This window comes from Globicephala melas, chromosome 8, assembly GCF_963455315.2.
Source record: "Globicephala melas chromosome 8, mGloMel1.2, whole genome shotgun sequence".
Taxonomy (NCBI): domain Eukaryota; kingdom Metazoa; phylum Chordata; class Mammalia; order Artiodactyla; family Delphinidae; genus Globicephala; species Globicephala melas.
In genome coordinates this window covers 43,104,252-43,123,947 of record NC_083321.1, presented here as the reverse complement: position 1 = coordinate 43,123,947, position 19,696 = coordinate 43,104,252, and the positions used below count along the sequence as shown (strand labels likewise).

Genomic DNA, 19,696 nt, shown 5'->3' with positions numbered 1-19,696 from the left:
ATGCAGATGAGAGCTCCTGTTTCACAAGCGCTCACATGCCAAGGGAAAGACCAGCCACCTTCCATGGCATCCTGCAAGTTTTCCTTGCGCCCATGCTGGGGCTCACTTGCCCACAGAGCTACTCTCACCACCCCTCAGCCTTCAGGGCAGGATGAGTAATTTGACACTCACTCCCTCTCCCAGCTCCTTTCTAGAAACAAAAAAAGCAAGACCTATGCTGTCACAGCTCCCCTGAGGAGCCCTCTGACCCTGATAACGGTAATAGATCCTGTGAATGCAGCTCACCTCACCTGCCAGGTGCTGTAATAAGCTCTGGAGGTGCATTATTCCATTTAATTCTGAAAACAAAATCCTTAAGATAAACATTGCCCCATTTTGAGATGATGAGACGGAGACACCAGAGGCCCAGGAGCTCACCTGGTAGTCCAGGTACAAAGTGGTGAAACTGGGGCTGGGCCCAGATGCTGGCCTCTAGAGCCCAGGCCCTTGACGCCAGGCCGTATGACCTCTCTCTGTGTCCCCACCCACACTTGTGCCTCGTGCTTACCTGTTCCTTCCCTTCCTTTCCTAGATCTGTTCTCATTGCCACCCTCTCCCAACACGCCAGTGCCCAGCCCTGCTCAGGGAAATCTGGCATTAAAAGCCCAAGCTGCCACTTGGAAGTGGTTTTTTTTTCCTTCTATTCTACATCTATATATACTCAAACACAAAAACAATCGTTTAAACAGTTAAATTACCTAACCTCCACCACTGCTCACAAAAATCTCACAGTAACCATGATACTCTAGGAACAGGCATCTTGTTTTATCCTGGGGGATCAGGTACTGCCGACGCACTGCCGTGGACCCACCCCCCAAGGGGACTTTTTGCCCGAAATTGCACTATACAATCCAATCCCCAGTCCCAAGGGTAGGGGGCTGAGAGCACAGGGCCAAAGGGATGGGAGAGGAAGGACCAGGGCGTGTGTTGGGAACCAGCTGAGAGCGAGCTGGCTTCTGCAGGTGCTTACAGAGAGTGCGCAGAGGTGGAGAGGGGAGCAATACAGGGCTCACTGGGAAACAGCACTCGGGGGCCTGTGTGACACTGAAATAACCTGATGCAGGGCATCAGTTCCCCGTACACCAGAGGCACAAGAATTCAGTCCCCTGCCTATCGCCAGAATAGCAGAAAATGGTTCCCTAAGAATTTGGGGGAAATGTGTGTGTGTGTGTGTGTGTGTGTGTGTGTCTCAAGAAAAAATCAACAAGTATGATTATTCATGGTAAGCTGAGCATGAGTCACTAACTCAGGGCTCAGATTTCAGCTCTGACACTGCTCACTGGATGGCATTGAACAACTCAGCTGTGCCTCAGTGTCTTCATCTGTGAAGTGGGGCTGATCCTCTCTCCCTCCCTTCTCTCTCCCTGCCTCCCGCCCCTCCTCCCTACCTTGCAGGTTCCTTGCGAGAGTGAGTCTGCCCTACATAGGCTCCAATTTTAAAATGGAAATGGCTAGCCTATAACTTTAGAGTCGGGATGGCCATGGTGAATCTCAAACTGTTCAAATCCCGACAGCAGAAACAGAAAACAACACCTCAGGTCTCAGCAGAACGGAAAAGAATGGGCAGTTTCCACAGGAGGAGATATAAGCAGTAAACAAGACCAAGAAATGCACTTCTCAGAGCATCGTCACCTACCTTTTGGGACTCTCTGAGTTGGCCTCTGCTGACCAAATACCCAGCCTCTTACAGATCTTTTTGGCCAATGGTTCTTCAAGGACACCTTGAAGACACTCTCTGGCCCTGGTGATTCGGTTGCATCTCCCCATCAGATGTAGTACTTCTAACCTTCCTCCCTAAAAGGAAACATTTAAGTATGAAAAGCCGTAATATCTTCCCCAGCAAAGATGAAAGCAGAGACAGACTCTCGCTCCTCCAGACCACACAAGCCTGGAGGTGGGTGTGGGAAGAAGATGGATTACGACGGATTACATCCGTGACAAAGAAGACCTTGCTCCCCTGATTACCTGCCCTGGGAAGGGGTAGGGGAGACCTTGGGAATTATCTCGGTGGCCTGTGACACGACCACACCAACAGAATCACTGGAACCCCAGGTACTCTTACGTGGCTGAGTCTGAAGTGGGTGACAACTGCCCCTTTCTATCCTTAAAATCTTCACCCCTGCTGCTGATTCTTTGGAGGGTTCTCCAGTCCTCTGCTAAATAACTCAAGTAGGAGCCACTGATTTTAGTGGCTTCAACTCTACATGTAGGTGACGCTCAGCTATCATGCTCAGGTGAGGAAATCCCCCTACTAATGTTTACAGTTCATTCCTAGGCACCTGAAGAATAGGTAAGCAGGTCACCTGTCTCTGAGAACTTGGGACACATTCCGCCACGGCTGGATCAGAGGCCATTTGAATAGCATCATCTGTGGGAGCCTCAAAACCATCCCCACCCTCAGTCCACCATGTCACAAACCAAGGCTGAGGTCTACCGATGTTCCCCCGGCCCAATGCCTTCCCTGCTCACCTAGAGAAGCCCTTGCCCACCCCTGCCCTCAGCAAGTAGGACCCCTGAAGGACATGCCCACTGGCAGCCTGGTCTTCGAAGGCCACTGCTAATATCCCAGAGTTCCTGAGGGGAATGTGCAATAGGAATTCTCACTTAAGGCTCTGAGTCCAGAACCATTTCATTTCACACATTCCTTTCATCCCATGAGCATACATTGCTTTCAGTGATTAAAGAGGTCTCCAAGAGGCTCTGTCTAGCTTCTCTCCGCATCCCCTGATCCCGCTGCTTTGATGTAGTCAAACAACCTCCAATGACTGATTGGGATCCAGACCCTTTGTAAAACCCTCTTCATGATCTGCAGGTGCCTCCCATATTGTCCCTTAGATGGTATATCAGTTTCCTAGGGCTGCTGTAACAAAGCACCACAAACTGGGTGGCTTAAAACAACAGAAATTTACTCTCACACAGTTCTGGAGGCCAGAAGTCCAAAATGAAGGTGACTTCCAGGCAATGCTTCCTCTCAAGCCCCTGGGGAGGGTATTTTCTGGTCTCTTCCAGCCTTTGGTGGCCCCAGGCATTCCTTGGCTGTGACAGCACAGTTCCAGTAGGCCTCTTCCTCCCATGTGTTTTCACATCATCTTTCCTCTGTGCATGTCAGGGTCTAAATTCCATCCTCTCCTAACTGGTCTTACTGTATTAGATGCCCACCTAGTATGACCTAACATGCTTTTTTTTTTTTTTTTTTTTTTTTTTTGCGGTACGCGGGCCTCTCACTGTTGTGGCCTCTCCCGTTGCGGAGCACAGGTCTGGACGCACAGGCTTAGCGGCCATGGCTTACGAGCCCAGCCGCTCCGTGGCATGTGGGATCTTCCCGGACTGGGGCACGAACCCGTGTCCCCTCCATCGGCAGGCGGACTCTCAACCACTGCGCCACCAGGGAAGCCTCCTAACATGCTATTTTAACATAACTAGTTACATCTGCAGTGACTCCACTTCCAAATAACGTCATATTGTAAGGTTCTAGGGGTTAGGACTTCAACCTGTCTTTTTTAGGGGACACAATTCAACCCATAACATATGGTATTCACAGTTGGGGAATGTGAAGCTTTCCCCAGTGAAAGCCTCTTCCAGTTTGAATTTTACCTTAATTTGATTTGAGTTGTTGCTTAGTTTACCTCTATCCTGGGTTTTTAACCTACACAGCAAAGAAGGAACACAGCAAAATAGAATGCAAAAGACATGTTGCCTTAAATATGACAGATATAAACACAATTTACGAAATCTGTCTGAATGGAACACACACACTCCAATTATCTCTCCATTATCTTAGTAGTTACTCTTTTACTGTTCTTTTAATGGTTACCCTAGAGGTTGCAACATGATTCCTCGATTTATCAAAGTCCAGTATAAATTGTTACTTTTACTTCTTCACAGATAATGCCTGGATCTTAGAACTTAACTTCATTTACTCACTTCCCAATTTAAATGCTTTTGCTTTTGTGCATTTTAATTTGATTTATGTATTTTTAAACCCTGTAAGACATTATTATTGTCATTTTATGTAGTTAACATTCTTTTAGCTGCACCCATTTATTTATCCTTTTATTTGTTCTTTCTTCTTCCATCTGGAACAATTTTCCTTCTGCCATCCACTTTAGTATTTCCTTTTGTTTGGATCTGCTATTTATTAATAATTTTTCTCAGTTGTGTGGTTTTTTTTTTTTAACTGAAAATGCCTTTCTTTTCTCTTTGTCTACTAGAGTGAAATCTTTTGGAGTCCCCAACCAAAGCGAGGGGGCCTTACTAGAGGCCCCCAGTTTGGTGCCACCTGAACGTTTGTCTTTCTACCCTTGTGAGGTTGGCAACTGCCCTGCTCAACCTCTTCAGCTGCTGCCTCTGAAATTGGCAGGTGCCTCTAGGGGGAAAGTAGTCCCAGTGACCGGCTCACCTCTCTGGGTTTCCTCCTTCTCCTAGATCTTGGCCCTGTAAGTTCCGTCAGCTTTCCAGTGCTCTCAAACAGATTTAGTTTACATTTTGTCCAGCTTTTCCAGCTGTTCTCAGTGGGAGGCTTGGCCTGTATCGCATAGTATGATGGTCTGAGAAGCTGAACATCCAATTCCCATCTACCGTTAGGAGGACTCCTAGAAGCTGTCATATAACACTTTTGCTTACATCTCATTGGTTGAAATTTAATCATGTACTCACACCTAGCAGGGAAATATAGTCTTTATTCTGAAGGACTATAATCGTAGCTGAAAACTGTAGATTCTATGACTCTTTGGCAGAACAGATTCTAAAGGCTATAGTATTATTCTCTCGGTTATTTGCTATGTGATCTGAAGCAAGTTTAAACTCTCCAAATTTCAAGTTATTCATCTATGTAATGGAGGTAATGATAATATCATATGAGTCTCAAAAGAGATACTAATAATGAATATTTATTGAACTAAGACTTGTTATCTGCTGGGCACTGAGCTGAGTAGTTTGTTTATACTAACTCTCTTGATCGTCCCAATAAGCTTATGAGGAGAGAACTCATTTTGATGAGAAAACTGAGGCACCGAGAGGTTAAATTATACAGATATTTGGCTGCTGAATGGCAATTTGAACCCCAGACCTTCACCATGACACGGTCCTACCTTGTAAATCACAAAGTCCTACATGTTGAAATTGCTGAGGGGACCAGAATGGGAACAATGCTGGGTGGCTGAGGGCTGCACGTGCTTAGCTAGAAAAATGGTCCTCTAAGGGAAGGTCTGGGGACAGAACTGTCCTAGTTTGAGTGGATTTTTGAGTGATGTGGGCCACTGGTCATCAGTTTCACCTTACTCAAGGGTTACATGATCAGAACAGCTCATAAGTTAAACATGGGAGTCGGAGAAGGAGACCATAGAGGTAAAGGGGACCCTACAGAGCATGCAATCCCATGGCTTCATTTAAAAAAATCAGTCATTTTTGTGCTAAGTGTGTAAATTTTTATTGAAGTACAATATACTTACAGAAAATTGCTCAAATTAGTAAGTAAACACTCCATGAATTTTCAAAGTAAATACACCCATGTAATCAGCACCCGGATCAAGAAACAGAACATCACCAGCTCCAGTAGCCTCTCTCATACCTTCCCCCCTCCCTGTTCTAGTCACTACCCCTCCCAAACCTAATCATTTTCATGACTCTAACATCAGAGACTAGTTTTGCCTGTTTTTTGAACTTTATATGAATAGAATGATACAGCATAGGCTCTTTTGTGTCTGAATTTTTTTTCACTCAACATATTGTGAAGGACATTCCTATTGCTTCTGGAGTTGCAAACTGTTCACTCTCATCGCTGTATAACATTACGTTGTGTGACTATCCCAATTTACCTATCAATTCAACTGTTAATAGGCATTTGAATGGTGCTGCTATGAATCTTCTAGAACATGTATACAGGTACACAAATGTACTCATTCTGTTGGGTATAACCTAGATTGAAACTGTCGATCATAAGATAAGTGGGATGTTCAGTTAGTAGGAACTACCTTGGTTTCACTTTATTGATGATGGAAATGAAAGTACAGGAAGGACAGATATTTGCCCAAGGTCATCTAGCCACTGAGCTAGGACTGGAATCTGAGTTATTCTCTCCCAGGACAGTTTGCTTAGGTATACATTTCGAAGAGAGACTGGCCTAGAGAGTCAGCAGAGTCTCACAGCAACACACATGTAACTTATGAGGCTGTCCTTATCATGTAACGCCTGGGTAAGATGAAACCAATGACCAAGCATGAGAGGGGCAGCTGGTCAGTGGGGCCATGATTGTAAGTATCAATTTAGATTAGAGGGAGCTGGCGCAGGTTCTTCTTTGCATCTTATCAATGAACAGCCTGCAGTGTGTGTCCCTGATTAAGCTAGATTTAGATTCTGTCTTCTTCAATGCCAGGCCCCATGCAAGGTGCTTTCCAATATATTATGTCATTTAACCTTTGAACAAACACCCGATCAATTCATATCCATAAGGACTATAAAAGCATAATATCAAAAGAGAGTGTATAAAAATCTGTAAGCAAACCAGAGCAAGTTGGAACAGTGCTTTTCAAACGATCTATGGTGAAGGTCCAATCCATCGTAGATCAATATTTTTGTAAAATACAATATAAAAGAATAAATATAAAATTGCACTGTTAAATTGTATAAAAGTTTCTAAACACTCTAGTTTCTATATTTAGATCATCGAGGACTAACAGCAGTTTGCAGACAATACTGGTTTTCAGACTACACTTTGAATAGCACTGATTTATAATTCAGCATCCATTCCACTTGGCCTTTCAAGAGAGATTGATAATTATCTAAGAGGCAGAAAAGTTTCAATAACAAGACATCTGCATAATTCTGAGACCTTGGAATCCATTCATACCCATATAGGTTACTGTCACCTTAACGGGACTTTACCAGTCCCCTGTCTTTAACAATATAACTTCAACTATTCAAAAAAACGCTTGCGGGGTTCCTTGGTGGTGCAGTGGTTGAGCGTCTGCCTGCCGATGCAGGGGACACGGGTTCGTGCCCCGGTCCGGGAAGATCCCACATGCCGCGGAGCGGCTGGGCCCGTGAGCCATGGCCGCTGAGCCTGCGCGTCCGGAGCCTGTGCTCCACAACAGGAGAGACCACAACAGTGAGAGGCCCGCGTACCAGAAAAAAAAACTCTTGCATAGAAAGATGAAAGTTACAAATAACTTTATTGTTCAAGAACCTCCCCCCAAATCTCACTGAAATGAACATAAAACACTTAAACTTTTCAATAGATAACATTAAAGACTATTTACCCTCCAAGACTCTTTGAAAATCTTGCCCTGTGTCCACCAATCCTAACCTAGTATATTACAATCCTTAGCCAAAGTTAATCAAGCACTAACCCCACTGAAAGACCTGCCTTAAACCAGATTCCAAAACCTTAGAAATATCCCTGTTGTGCTCTACCCTAGTCCAAGATGCTGCTAAGACCCTACCAAGGCAGGAATCTCCTTACCATGGTGTACAATAAACTCAGCTTTGCCTTCTCTACACCTTATTTTGCTGGTAGTTCCCGGGAGCTAGCATCCCACAATCAAGCCTTTGTTTGTTCCTCCATTTAGTCTTGCTCAATCATTTTCAAACTTTAGTATGCATAAAAATTACCAAAGAGGAGTGTAGATGCAAAAGCATGCATGAGCAGTTTAAGAGATCTCCATGTATAAATTTGACCATGTCGTATTTAGAACCTAAGCCCTGCATACGGAGATCAGCAATTGGTGAAGAATAGAGAACCACAGAACTGGAAGTGGTTCTAGATGCCCGAACATCAGTGCATGAATCAGCTACATCAAAATCACCTGATGTAATTAATCCCTGTTAAAAAATACCTATCCCTTGATTTCACTTCAGATGTACTGAATCAGAATTTCTAGAGACTGGGCCCATGACTGTAACAAACTCCCTAAGGGACTGTGAAGCACAATCAGGTTTGAGAACCATTATGTTCTCCCACCACTTCATTCTGTAGATGAAGAAACAGAGACTCAGAAATGGGAGTAAACTTGTCCAAGATCACACAGCTATTGAGGTGTGTGTCTCATGATTCCCCGATAAGAGTTCCAAGGGTGGAGATCAGATTTTGGACATATCCTTATGTATAAAATATCCTGCACAAGAATTATGAATGATGTAATCAAAACGGGAACCTACTTTGACGTTTCAACATGTCTTTAAGGTTTATCAGGGTGGTGGTGCAGGAGCAGGTGGTTATTGTAATCTCTCGCATGAATTCTAGCAGTCATTGTGAGTTCTCTGCTTTCTACTAGGTAAGAGGAAACAGCTAAAGCATAACTTTCAAAAGAGGTCAAATTACGACTCTTAAGCAAAGACAAGATGAACACATATCTGCTGAGAATCTATTGACCACCTCGTTAAATTTATGTTCTCAGGAATCGTTGCTTGTTAGTTGGCTGACTGGCTCAAGTAAAGGTGGATGGGTGATTACAAGGCTTTAGGAACATGTCCTCAGAAGGAAGCACAGATGGCCCTCCTGAGAACTACAGGTAGGCCCTCAGAAGAGGTTCTAGGTCCAGGCAGCTACTCCCATGGTTTTTCATTACTCAGACCACAAGGTTTCTTGAGCACACTTCGTTGCTCCATTGTTTTGTTTCTCTACTCATCGGCAGGCCTGTGGCTAAAAATGGACCCCCCCAGTCTTGAGTCTGCATTATCATCGCTAAGTGCTGGACTTCTGACAACTGTCTCTAGCTTAGATTCTTGATGGAGACTATCTGATTGGCTGCTCTCCAGTCAAGCATTAGGGCCCTTTGGGTCAGGTGATCACTCAGGGTCAATCAGCTGTAGCTACTTGGAGGAAACACAGTTGCCAAGGGGTTGTGTGAGTGTGTGTGTGTGTGTGTGTGTGAAAAAGAGACCCGAAGACAGCCAGGGGAGCCCACGTGAGAACCTCAAGTGGCCAAGCACAGTAAAATGTGCCTTTTAATCATTTCCAGCATGAGTCCTTGAAATGCTGGCTTTTGTGCCACTCCCCTGTCACTCTGTTGCTTTTATTTAAGGCAAGATAAGTTGGGGGTGGGGGAGGGGTGGAGAGGCGGTTCCCACAGGAGCCGATGGCCGTACCTTCCCATTCATGTTTCCACCTACATTTGGGATCCTCCTTTGTACAAGCCATTGAGCTGCTAGAAACACAGATGTCTCTAGGTGTTGGCCTGTACTCATGAACTTCAAACTTCTCACTCTTGGTTGGAGGTGTAGAGGAGGTTGACAGTCATGGATAAGTGCAGGAACAGCTGGATGTGTCCAGCTGGTGGGGCCCGAACACATTTTGGTTCCCTCTATTTCTTCCTGAGCAGGCTCACTCTTTCATGGGCACAAGAACGGGCCTAATAACTACAGTTTGAAATGCAGGGGAGGAGCGAGCTCCTCACCCAGCAGCCTGGCCAAATTAGCGGGAGACAGAGTAGCAGGTGGGTTCAGTTCAGCAATCACTGAACCCTGGGTTGGAGCGAGGAACTCTGCTGAGTGCGGAGCCGGGGCAAGTACGGCCTCCAGGCTCCAGGGCTCCCAGGCTGAGAGGGTCATACACACCGAAACAGGTAAGGCCGCACGTCCTGCAAGGGGCAGATCTGGGGCATCCTCCCTGCTCCGGGCAGCAGCGGGGCGCGGGCCCCGAGCGCGCAGCTCCTTTCAGGGCGGAGGGCGGCGCGAGGGAGGGAGAGAGGGAAGGGAAAGGCGAGCGTGAGCTGCCTCAAATGCTTGGAATAATTCCGCTTCCGTTTGGAAAGCCGCAGTCTCAGTCCCGCCGCGCCCGCCGCGTCCGCCCGGCGCCCGCTCCGCGTCCCGACCGGCCCGCGGCTGCCCGCTTCGTCGCCATGGCCACCTCCCCGCAGAAGTCGCCGTCTGTCCCCAAGTCCCCCACTCCCAAGTCGCCCCCGTCCCGGAAGAAAGATGACTCGTTCTTGGGGAAACTCGGAGGAACTCTGGCGCGGAGGAAGAAAGCCAAGGAGGGTGAGTGCGGCCCGGGCCGGCGAGCTGCCGGGCGGGGGGCCGAGGGGCCGGGGCTCCTCGGGCAGGGCGGGAGCGCGCCGCGGGTGCCCGGCGCCGGGGAGCGGGGCGCGCGGCGGTGCGGGCGCGCGCTGCCCGGGAATGTCTCATGGGGCCGGGCCTCGCCGCAGCCCTGCTCTGGGTCGCCCGGGCGCTGCCCTCCTGGGCCCCGCGGCGATCGGGTGTGGCGACTCGGGCCTGCAACCAGGCGACGCCCGCGCTGGGCCGGGGGCCGAGGAGGCGGCCGGGCCCGCCAGCCCGGAGGCGGCGTCCTCCCCTGGGCCCCAAGTCCCCGCCTTCTTCGCGCCGAAGGCTGGCAGTTTCCAAGTTTCTTCTGAAACTTTTCTGGGTTCTTTGCCTTCATTGGTCTTTGAAATCAGATCATTTCCTAGACCTGCTGAAGTGTACGGTAGCAGCCTTGGCCTCTGGGTCTCTCGTCCGTCCCCAGGGCCCAGCAGGGCTCTATTAATGTGTAGATCAACACCAAATGTTTGTCGAACGAATGAGTGGAGAGGTGGCAGTCCTAGCAGTCCCGCCTTGTGATAAATGATAAACTCACACCCAAGGAGAAAACCTCGATTAGACACACACACTTGTAGCATCCTGGGATCTGATCTGACCCTTCTGTGAACTCAAGAGTTAAGGGCTCTCGCAAACACCATTTCCTTTTTCTCACCAGGGTGAATTGAGGTGATCGTATTTTTTTCCAGGACAGTTTACATGTAAAATATTTTGTCCCATGGGCAGATTTTGCATCCTTTTTTTTTTAATTGAAGTATAGTTGATTTACAATATTGTGTTTGTTTCAGGTGTACTGCATAGCGATTCAGTATTTTTTGCAGATTATTACAAGATAATGGGTATAATTCCCTGTGCTATACAGTATATCCTTGTTGCGTATCTACTTTATATATAATAGTTTGTATCTGTAATCTCACACCCCTAACTTGTCCCTCCCTGCTTCTCTCTTTCCTTTGATAACCACAAGTTTGTTTTCTATGTCTGTGAGTCTGTTTCTGCTTTGCATATACATTCATTTGTATTATTTTTTTAGATTCCACATATAAGTGATATCATACGGTATTTGCCTTTGTCTGGCTTAATTCACTAAGCCTAATATTCTCTAGGTCCATCCATGTTGCTGCAAATGGCAGTGTTCCTTTTTTATGGCTGAGTAATATTCCACTATATATATATATATATATATATATATATATGCACCACATCTATTTTTTTTAAACACCTTTATTGGAGTATAGTTGCTTTACAATGTTGTGTTAGTTTCTGCTGTATAACAAAGTGAATCAGCTGTACGTATACATATATCCCCATATCTCCTCCCTCTTGCGTCTCCCTCCCCCCCTCCCTATCCCACCCCTCTAGGTGGTCACAAAGCCCTGAGCTGATCTCCCTGTGCTATGCGGCTGCTTCCCACTAGCTATCTGTTTTACATTTGGTAGTGTATATATGTCAGTGGTACTCTCTCACTTCGTCCCATCTTACTCTTCCCCCTCCCCGTGTCCTCAAGTGCATTCTCTACGTCTGCATTTTTATTCCTGTCCTGCCCCTGGGTTCATTAGAACCTTTTTTTTTTTTTTTTAGATTCCATATATATGTGTTAGCATACGGTATTTGTTTTTCTCTTACACCACATCTTATTAATCCCGTCATCTATTGATAGGCACTTGGGTTGCTTCCACATCTTGGCTATCGTAAATAGTGCTGCTATGAACATTAGGGTACATGTATCTTTTTGAATTAGAGTTTTCATCTTTTCCAGATATATACCCAGGAGTGGAATTGCTGGGTCATATGATAGTTCTATTTTTAGTTTTTTAAGGACCCTCCATACTGTTTTCCAAAGTGGCTGCACCAATTTACATTCCCACCAACAGTAGACAAGGGTTCCCTTTTCTTCACATCCTCTCCACCATTTATTTGTAGCATCCTGATTTTTATTTTGAATAATGAGGTGACAGTCGGAAAAAGGGCTAGTGACTGGTGTGTAGGTAGAAGATGCTTAGTTAAAAATTTTTTTTATTTTCATAGACTTCAGTGGTTTGGGAATAAACATTTTTAAGTTTGTGATGATGATATGTAAAATAAGTTTCATGTTCCTGAGTTATCTTAAAGCATGAAAAAGAACTCAGTGTTGAGAATTATCAAGTTTGATACAAAGAACTAGACTTCTATTCTCTATATTGAATTGAGAAGCAGCAAAACATATCCCCAAAAATGTCCCTGCCCTCCCTCCAGTGTGCTTATTTCGGAAAACCGTTGTGTGAGTAGTGTGTAGTTGGTAACAAATTGTGAAACCCTGGATTGGAGAGTCTTCTCCTAGGTATCCCTGTAACTTTTTCCTACAGTGTTCCCGATATGGGCTCTCCAGCTTGAGACTGGGCACCTGAGAATTACTGAAGCTCATGACCTACCAGAAGTGCTCACCCCACTTTGCCAACTCTTTAGAAAAGTTTACTTTATATTGAGCTCAAAGGTGGTCTCTCTGTATGTACTACTATTCTGTTCATGCAGCCAGGAGAACGAGTGGGACGGTGGCTCTTCACTTTCTCCAAGTGGACCAGCCTGTTTTGTGGAGCCCCTTGATCAGTCCAAACATCCTCTGTTCCAGTAGCTGGTCCTCACAGATGAGCTTCATGGCCCCCTGGTATCCTATCTTTTCAGTTTCAGTCAGGGTCTGTGCAAGAAACAGAAGGGCACATTAGTTGGGATTTTAAAAATAATGTGGTGAAGGGACTGTTTACAGAGATGTGGGCAGGGTGAAGAGAACCCAGAAGGATGCTGAGACAGGTAGGAGTTACCACCAAGGGGAAGCCATTACCACCCCTAGGCCTGAAGGGCCAGGGGAGCAAACCGCAACCCACTGAGAGCTGGAGCTATGGAAGGGGCGCTGCCTGATAGGAACTGTAGCTGTAGAGGGACACAGCCACTGTCGGAAATGTGGAGATGGAGCAGGGAGACAGTGCCGCAAGAGGTACTTGCATGTTCTCTCTCTTCTTGCCCTTGAACCTCTTGCTGGTTCTTCCCATTGGCCAGACCCCGTGGGAAGTCACCAGGGCAAGGGAATCTGGGTGATGCAATACGTCGGGGTCAGCTCCCTTAGGGCGCAGAGCAATGCAGAGAGTAGATCATAGTGGGAGTGTTGAGAAACACAGAATAACTAGCAGACTCTCAAAGTGAGCTGCCCAGAAGTCAACACAGTATGGTGGTAGTCCGGTCCGTTAGGACAGGGCTGTCACCTCCTTTGTTCTAGCAGAGACACCACATTCTGTTAATGCAGCTGAGGCTGCTTTCCTTTATTCTGCCAGCAACATCACAGCTCTCTCTGAGCTTGTTACCAGCTCACTCAAAGACATTTTAATGTTTGTTGCTCCTAAATCATTCCCTTCCCTATCTTGGATTGGCTCAGTTGGGTTTTTGAAACCAAGGGCAAGATCTTATTTTTATCCTTGTTATAGTACTTAACTGTTAAGTCCTGATTCTGTTATTCAGTCTATTAGCTAATCCAGGGGATGTAAGGGGGTGAATGGAAGAGCATGTGCTTCTTCTAAAGGGATGCCGTCACCCAGCTATAGCCGCTTGCTGCTACACGGGGTGGTCCTGCAGAGTCAAAGATGGCAGTGGGGTTGGTCTGAAATGACCTGCTCTTGGCGAGCACGTGCTGGATCTCCGTGATCGGTGCTTTCCCTGTCAAGGGCCCACTAACCATCTCTTCAGTAGCAATAAGGCTAGGTCTTGCTCTGGATCCTGCATAAACTCACAGCTCTGTGCTTTGCAGAGACTGCCTTCTTCCATGTTCCTCCTAGTGTTCTGGAACCTCCCATTCTTCATGATTCCTCAAGATCATGGACGCTGGTCTATCCACAGATTTCCCCAGTGCTTTGGCGTAGAATTCTCCTGGGCCCAAGGACTCCCATTCATTCACTTGAAACCTGTTGTGTCTCACAGTCAGATACATGTTAGAATATTTAGGTCAATAATTTCATATTAAAAGTATGTTTTCCTAAGAATACCTACTAACATATCATAGAATGACTGGCAGTCTCATAAGAATATAGTAAAACTAATGATCACTCCTGTGTTTCATAAGAAAAAAATAGCATGAGGGAGGCAAGAGAGAATAGAGGCTAAAAGCATGGTCTTTGGGACCAGACATATTTGGGCTTGATTTCTGGTCTGCCTATTTATTGCTATGACTTCGGACAAGTTCCTCAATGCTTCGAAACCTCTGTTTTTTCATCCATAAAATGGGAATAAAAATTCCTTCCTTACATGGAGGTTGTGAGGCTTAAATGAGACAAAGCATGGCACAAATAATGGAAGCTATTAAAATTGACGGCTCAGTTTTAAATAGTCTTTCAAATTTGAAATAGTCTTTTCATCATGGACTGCAAGAAGATTCTGCAGGTTCTGCAAAAAGCTTCACACGACAGTATGAAGCCTGTGTAGCACTCTTTTGGTCCTTTAGAAATGAGGGATCTTTCTTTGCAAGTCAGATCATCCTGTTTCCCAAGATGTCACATTTCAGCATTTACAAATATCTGGTCCCATTCTCATGAGTCGTAGCTAGGTAGCTTTTGTTTTTCCTCTGTGGATCTTCTCGTTTCGGGTTTCCAGTCCCCATTTATGCTGCGTAGTTCTTAGACTAGCCTTTCAGAGTCTACTTGCCAAAGGGCCGCTTTTCACCTGCCTTCCTCCAAATCTGTCTTCACGACTTGCTCTTTCCAGGAATGTCATCTTGAATTGTATCTCCCAGCTGAAGGTGTCCTAAATTAGGCCTGCAGCAATGGTTATTCCTATATTTATCATCCCTCAGAGTTTTTACATTTTGTCTGGTGCCCAAAGTGTACCATTTTGGTTCTCATTGGCTGTCCCGTGTAACTGGGGGAAATCCCCAAATTCTGCAATAGATTTATGGTTTCTAGAGTGAGCAGAAGCCTCAGCATTGCTGAGCAATCCTTCTCTCCTAATCAGCTTGCATCTTCATTTTCCAAAGTGCCATGTTGAAACCCTTGTCACTCAAGCTCTTCCCCAGACCTTGAGATAGAAAATTAAGTGCCAGGTATGAACTTGTTCAAATTTTCTTCACCCCCCCCCCACCCGCCAGTCTCATCTGTATCTACACCTGTCCTTTCCTGTCCCCTCCCTCTCTTAGTCCCCTCCGAGGAGGTCCTTTCTTCCCTTGCTCATGAGGCCCTTCACTTCCACTTCTTCCCAGACTTGGCATAGCCATATCGTTTCTCTCATATCCCCAATCTTTTTCATGCTGCTCTAGCACCTTAACATCTGCAAATATGCTTGAGTCTTTGCCATTTGTAGACACTCCCGATGCTGGTTTCCTCTTAGTTGCTCACCAGAGGCCTTGGAAAAGTTGTCTGCACTGGCTTCCCCTTTCTGAGCTCCTAGTCACTTGCTGATCCACTATTCCCATTGTTTCACCAGTTATATATTGAGTTGCCTGCCATGTGACAGGCACTGTGTTAGGTGCTGGGATATGGCAGGGAACAAACAGACAGACATCCCTGCCTTCATGAGCTTGCCTTCTAGTAGAAAAGACAAGATTAATTGGTAAAATGTACATATTGTATTAGAGTAGTGATAAGTGCTCTAGAGCAAAATAAAGCAGGGAAGGGGGAAATGGAGCGTTGTGGAGTGAGGGAGGAGGGATGGTTGACAGTTTTAAATAGGGTGGCTAGAGAAGGCCTCACCGAGAAGGGTTTACTTGGGTAAGGTCCTGAGGAAGTGAGGGAGCACAGTATGTGTATCTTGGAGAAGAACACTGCAGGTAGAGGGAATGGCAGATTCAAAGACCCTGAGGCGGGAGTGGGCCTGGTGTCTTGAGGACAACTGTGGAAGGTGGTGAGGTCTCAGGGGTCTCAGGGGTAATTAGAGTGAGGGGACAGCTGTGTAGTGTTCTGGAGGCCATCGTAAGCCTGGGGCCTTTACTCAGAGGGACGCGGGAAGTTTTGTGCCGAGGAATAATGTGATCACGCTTGCTCTGATGGTGGTAAGTGGCTGAGGGGGGCAGGAGTGGAAACAGGGAGGTGAGTTAGGAGGCCACTCCTAACTCCAGGTTAGATCCAGGTGAGAGACAGAGGTGGTCTGGCACTGAGCGGTAGCAGTGGAGGGGTGAGCGTTCAGTTCTGGATATAGTTTGAAGATACAGTGGATAGGATCTGTTGAAAGATCGGATGGAAGGTGAGAGAGTAGAATCAAGATGACTCCAGGGTTTGGGTTTGAACAAACCCAAAGATGGAATTGACGTTAACTGAGTTGGAGAATTCTACAGGAAGAGCTGATGTGGGGAGAAAGAGCAGGACTCTCTTTTGGACCTGTTTAGTTAGAGGTGCCTCCTGGACTTCCCGGGGCCATATTGAGTTCGCAGTTGCTTCTAGGAATCTAGCTCAGGGGAGGGTTCTGGGCTGGAGACATCTCTGTGTGTAGGTGTACTTAAAGCCATGAGACTGAAGGAGATCATCAAGGAAGGAGTATAGGACGTAGAAGAGGTTCATGGACTTTCCAACATTTAGAAATTGGGAGATGAGGGGGAACCAGCGAGAGAGGCTGGAAAGGAGTGACCAGTGTGATAGGAGGGGAAGTGGGAGAGTGTGGACTCCTGGAAGTCGATTGAAGAATTTATTCTGTTCCCAAGATTTACACTTCACTGGCTAAATTCTCCAGAATCCAGTCTCCTTTTCAATCGTCACTCCTCTTGGGCTCTTGGTGGCGTTCGTATTATTCAACTTTTTCTTTTTATAAATTTATTTATTTATTTGTTTGTTTGTTTATTTATGGCTGCATTGGGTCTTCGTTGCTATGCACGGGCTTTCTCTAGTTGTGGCGAGCGGGGGCTACTCTTCATTGTGGTGCATGGGCTTCTCATTGCGGTGGCTTCTCTTTGTTGCAGAGCACAGGCTCTAGGCGTGCGGGCTCAGTAGTTGTGGCTCGCGGGCTCTAGAGCACAGGCTCAGTAGTTGTGGCAGATGGGCTTAGTTGCTCCGCGGCATGTGGGATCTTCCCAGACCAGGGATAGAACCCATGTCCCCTGCATTGGCAGGCGGATTCTTAACCACTGTGCCACCAGGGAAGTCCCTCAACTTTTTCTTTCTTAAAATTCCTTAAAAGTCCCTCAACTTTTTCTTTCTTAAAATTTCTTAAAATTCTCTTCTCCCTTGATCTTATCCACACTGAATTGTTCCCTGTGTCTATTTTTTTTGGACTCCTTCTCGAGCTTCTGTTATTTGTTTACCTCTCAGCAGCATTTCCCGGGGTCCTGACTTCACCTGCTTTGCCCTCTCATTCTGTTTTCCTCTCCATGGATTTTCTCACTTACTCCCATGGCTTCAAGGGCCACCTGCCCATTTGTGGTTCCCCAATCCACATCTCAAATCCAGATCTTGTATCCAGATACATCTTTCCACTGTCTCCTGGATGTGTCACGGGACCCTCAGATTCAGCATGCCTGTAATGGAATTATTATTTGTCCCACTTGCCCAAATCTGCTTCTCCTCTTCCACCATCCCACCAGCTGCCTAAGGTGGAAATGTTGCAGTTGTCCTCTGTTTCAGAGGTCAGCAACTTTTTTCAAAGAGGCAGGTAGTAAATATTTTAGACTTTGCTGGCCCTCTGGCCTCTACACAGCTCTGCCCTTGAGGCCACAGATGATAGGCAGATGAACCAGCCTGGCTGTGTTCCAATGAAACTGTACTTATGGACACTGAAGTTTGAACTTCACATAATTTTAATATGTCACAAAATATTCTTTTTCTTTTGTTCTTTTTCAGTCACTTGTAAAATATGAAAACCGTTCCTAGTACTGGGGCTGTGCAAAAATGGATGGAGGCTGGATATGGCCTTGGGCAGTAGTTCGCCCATCCCTGCTCTGTTTCATCCCCACAGCCAATCATCTCTCACGAGGTCCTGCTAATTCTGCCATCTAAATATTGCTGCCTTAATGCAGGCCTCATGAGTGCTCTTTGTCTTCTTTGGGATTGCCTATTTTATTAATCTTCAGCGTCTTTATTTTCCACCTGAAGTATTGCCGTATCCACCCCACTAGTCTCCCTAGCTCTGGTCCTTTTTTGTTCAACCCACCCTTCATCCTTTTGCCGATATGTGGTTTTATTAAGCACCGAGATAACATCTCCCCAGCAAACTTCTTAGCGTGGTATTAAGTCCTTCACAGTTTTTCCGTGGTCTGCCTTTTTTTTTTTTTTTTTTTTTTTGGCGGTACGCGGGCCTCTCACTGTTGTGGCCTCTCCTGCTGCGGAGCACAGGCTCCGGACGCGCAGGCTCAGCGGCCATGGCTCACGGGCCCAACCGCTCCGCGGCATGTGGGATCCTCCCAGACCGGGACACGAAGCCGTGTCCCCTGCATCGGCAGGCGGACTCCCAACCACTGCGCCACCAGGGAAGCCCCGTGGTCTGCCCTTTTGGTCTAGTCTCCATTATATCCCTTTCAAGAAGCCTCCATTTTAGCTATACGAAAATGCTCTTCATTCCCCAAACACATCATGTTCTTCCACGTGTTTTCACCTTTAGACATGTGGTTCCATGTTTCTGGAATGACCTTCTTCCCTTCTCTCTGCAACAAACTCCTGTTCAATCATTGAGACCCAACTCAGATATCCCGTCCTGCTTGATGCCTTCTGTAGCTCCCCTAGGAAGAGTGAGACGCTTCCCTTTGTGGGAAGACGCTTCCTTCTGTGCTGCCATGTGGCTGTGCATGTCACATTATGATGAGAGTTCTCCTCCTGTGCCCCTCCTGCCTGGCATAGTATTTAACACATAATGATATTGCAGTTTCTATGGAATGAATTTCCCCGTATTTACCTTGGTGAAAACAGCCCACCACTAACTGGTTGTGTAACCTTAGACAAGTCTCTTCCCCTTTGCCCGTTTCTAACATCAGGCGATTAGGCTAAGTAACCTTTCAGGGCCCTTGCAGCTCTGGTATTCTATGACTTCGGAGCTCTCATTTCACCAGGCTTCTCTCAAATTCAGTTTTATTGTCTGTGTAGGGTGGTCTGGGAGTGACATCATCACAAAGACCTCTTTCTTTCCTCCACTAATGAAGGCACCTCTGTGTCGGGAGGAGGAGATGGAAACCAGGATAAGTGGGCTGCGGCCCAAGGACACCTCCATATTAGGAATCGGTCTCCTTGTCTCATGGAATATCTCCATTTGGTTAACAAGCACAGCTCATAATTATGTTTTAGCCATTAGTACAGGAGGAGAGATGAAATCCTTATGTAAACATGTGTAAGCATCTAAAATCTCCACTTACTGCCATGGGAAAAGGAACACAGTTGAGGAAAGCGCTACAACAATTTTAATAATAAAAGGCTTTAAAAATACTTTTAAAAATAAAAATAAAATACCTTAAAAAAAGATGTAAACATTCTCTTACATATTCAATATGTTCTGTAGCCTGCAGTCAGTAGGAAATCCAAATGAGGGCTTTGCCTGAGGACCAGGGCCCCTGGGACAAGATGGCCTCATCCTTTCTTTTCCATCTTCCCTGTAGACTCCAGAGGACAGAAGTTGTATTTGTTCTGTTCACATTGTATCCCAGGTGCCTAGCACAGCATCGGCACTTAACAGGTGCTCTGCAAAGCAGTATTTAAGTGCC

The 19,696-nt window shown here is 46.2% G+C and overlaps 1 protein-coding gene across 2 annotated transcripts in view; it reads left to right on the top strand.

Annotated features, from left to right (window-relative positions):
* Positions 1-9,461: 9,461 nt before the first annotated feature.
* Positions 9,462-19,696, top strand: part of PARVA (parvin alpha) — a 182,525-nt gene continuing 172,290 nt past the window's right edge. Inside the window, exons 1-2 of one of the 2 annotated variants that reach the window (XM_030831425.3) lie at positions 9,462-9,599; positions 9,789-10,011. In XM_030831425.3, the coding sequence (XP_030687285.1) occupies positions 9,876-10,011 (136 nt within the window). In that variant the 5' untranslated portion in view covers positions 9,462-9,599; positions 9,789-9,875. Of the gene's footprint in view, positions 9,600-9,738; positions 10,012-19,696 lie in introns of those variants that run through there. The other variant, XM_060303493.2, reaches the window with a different exon arrangement.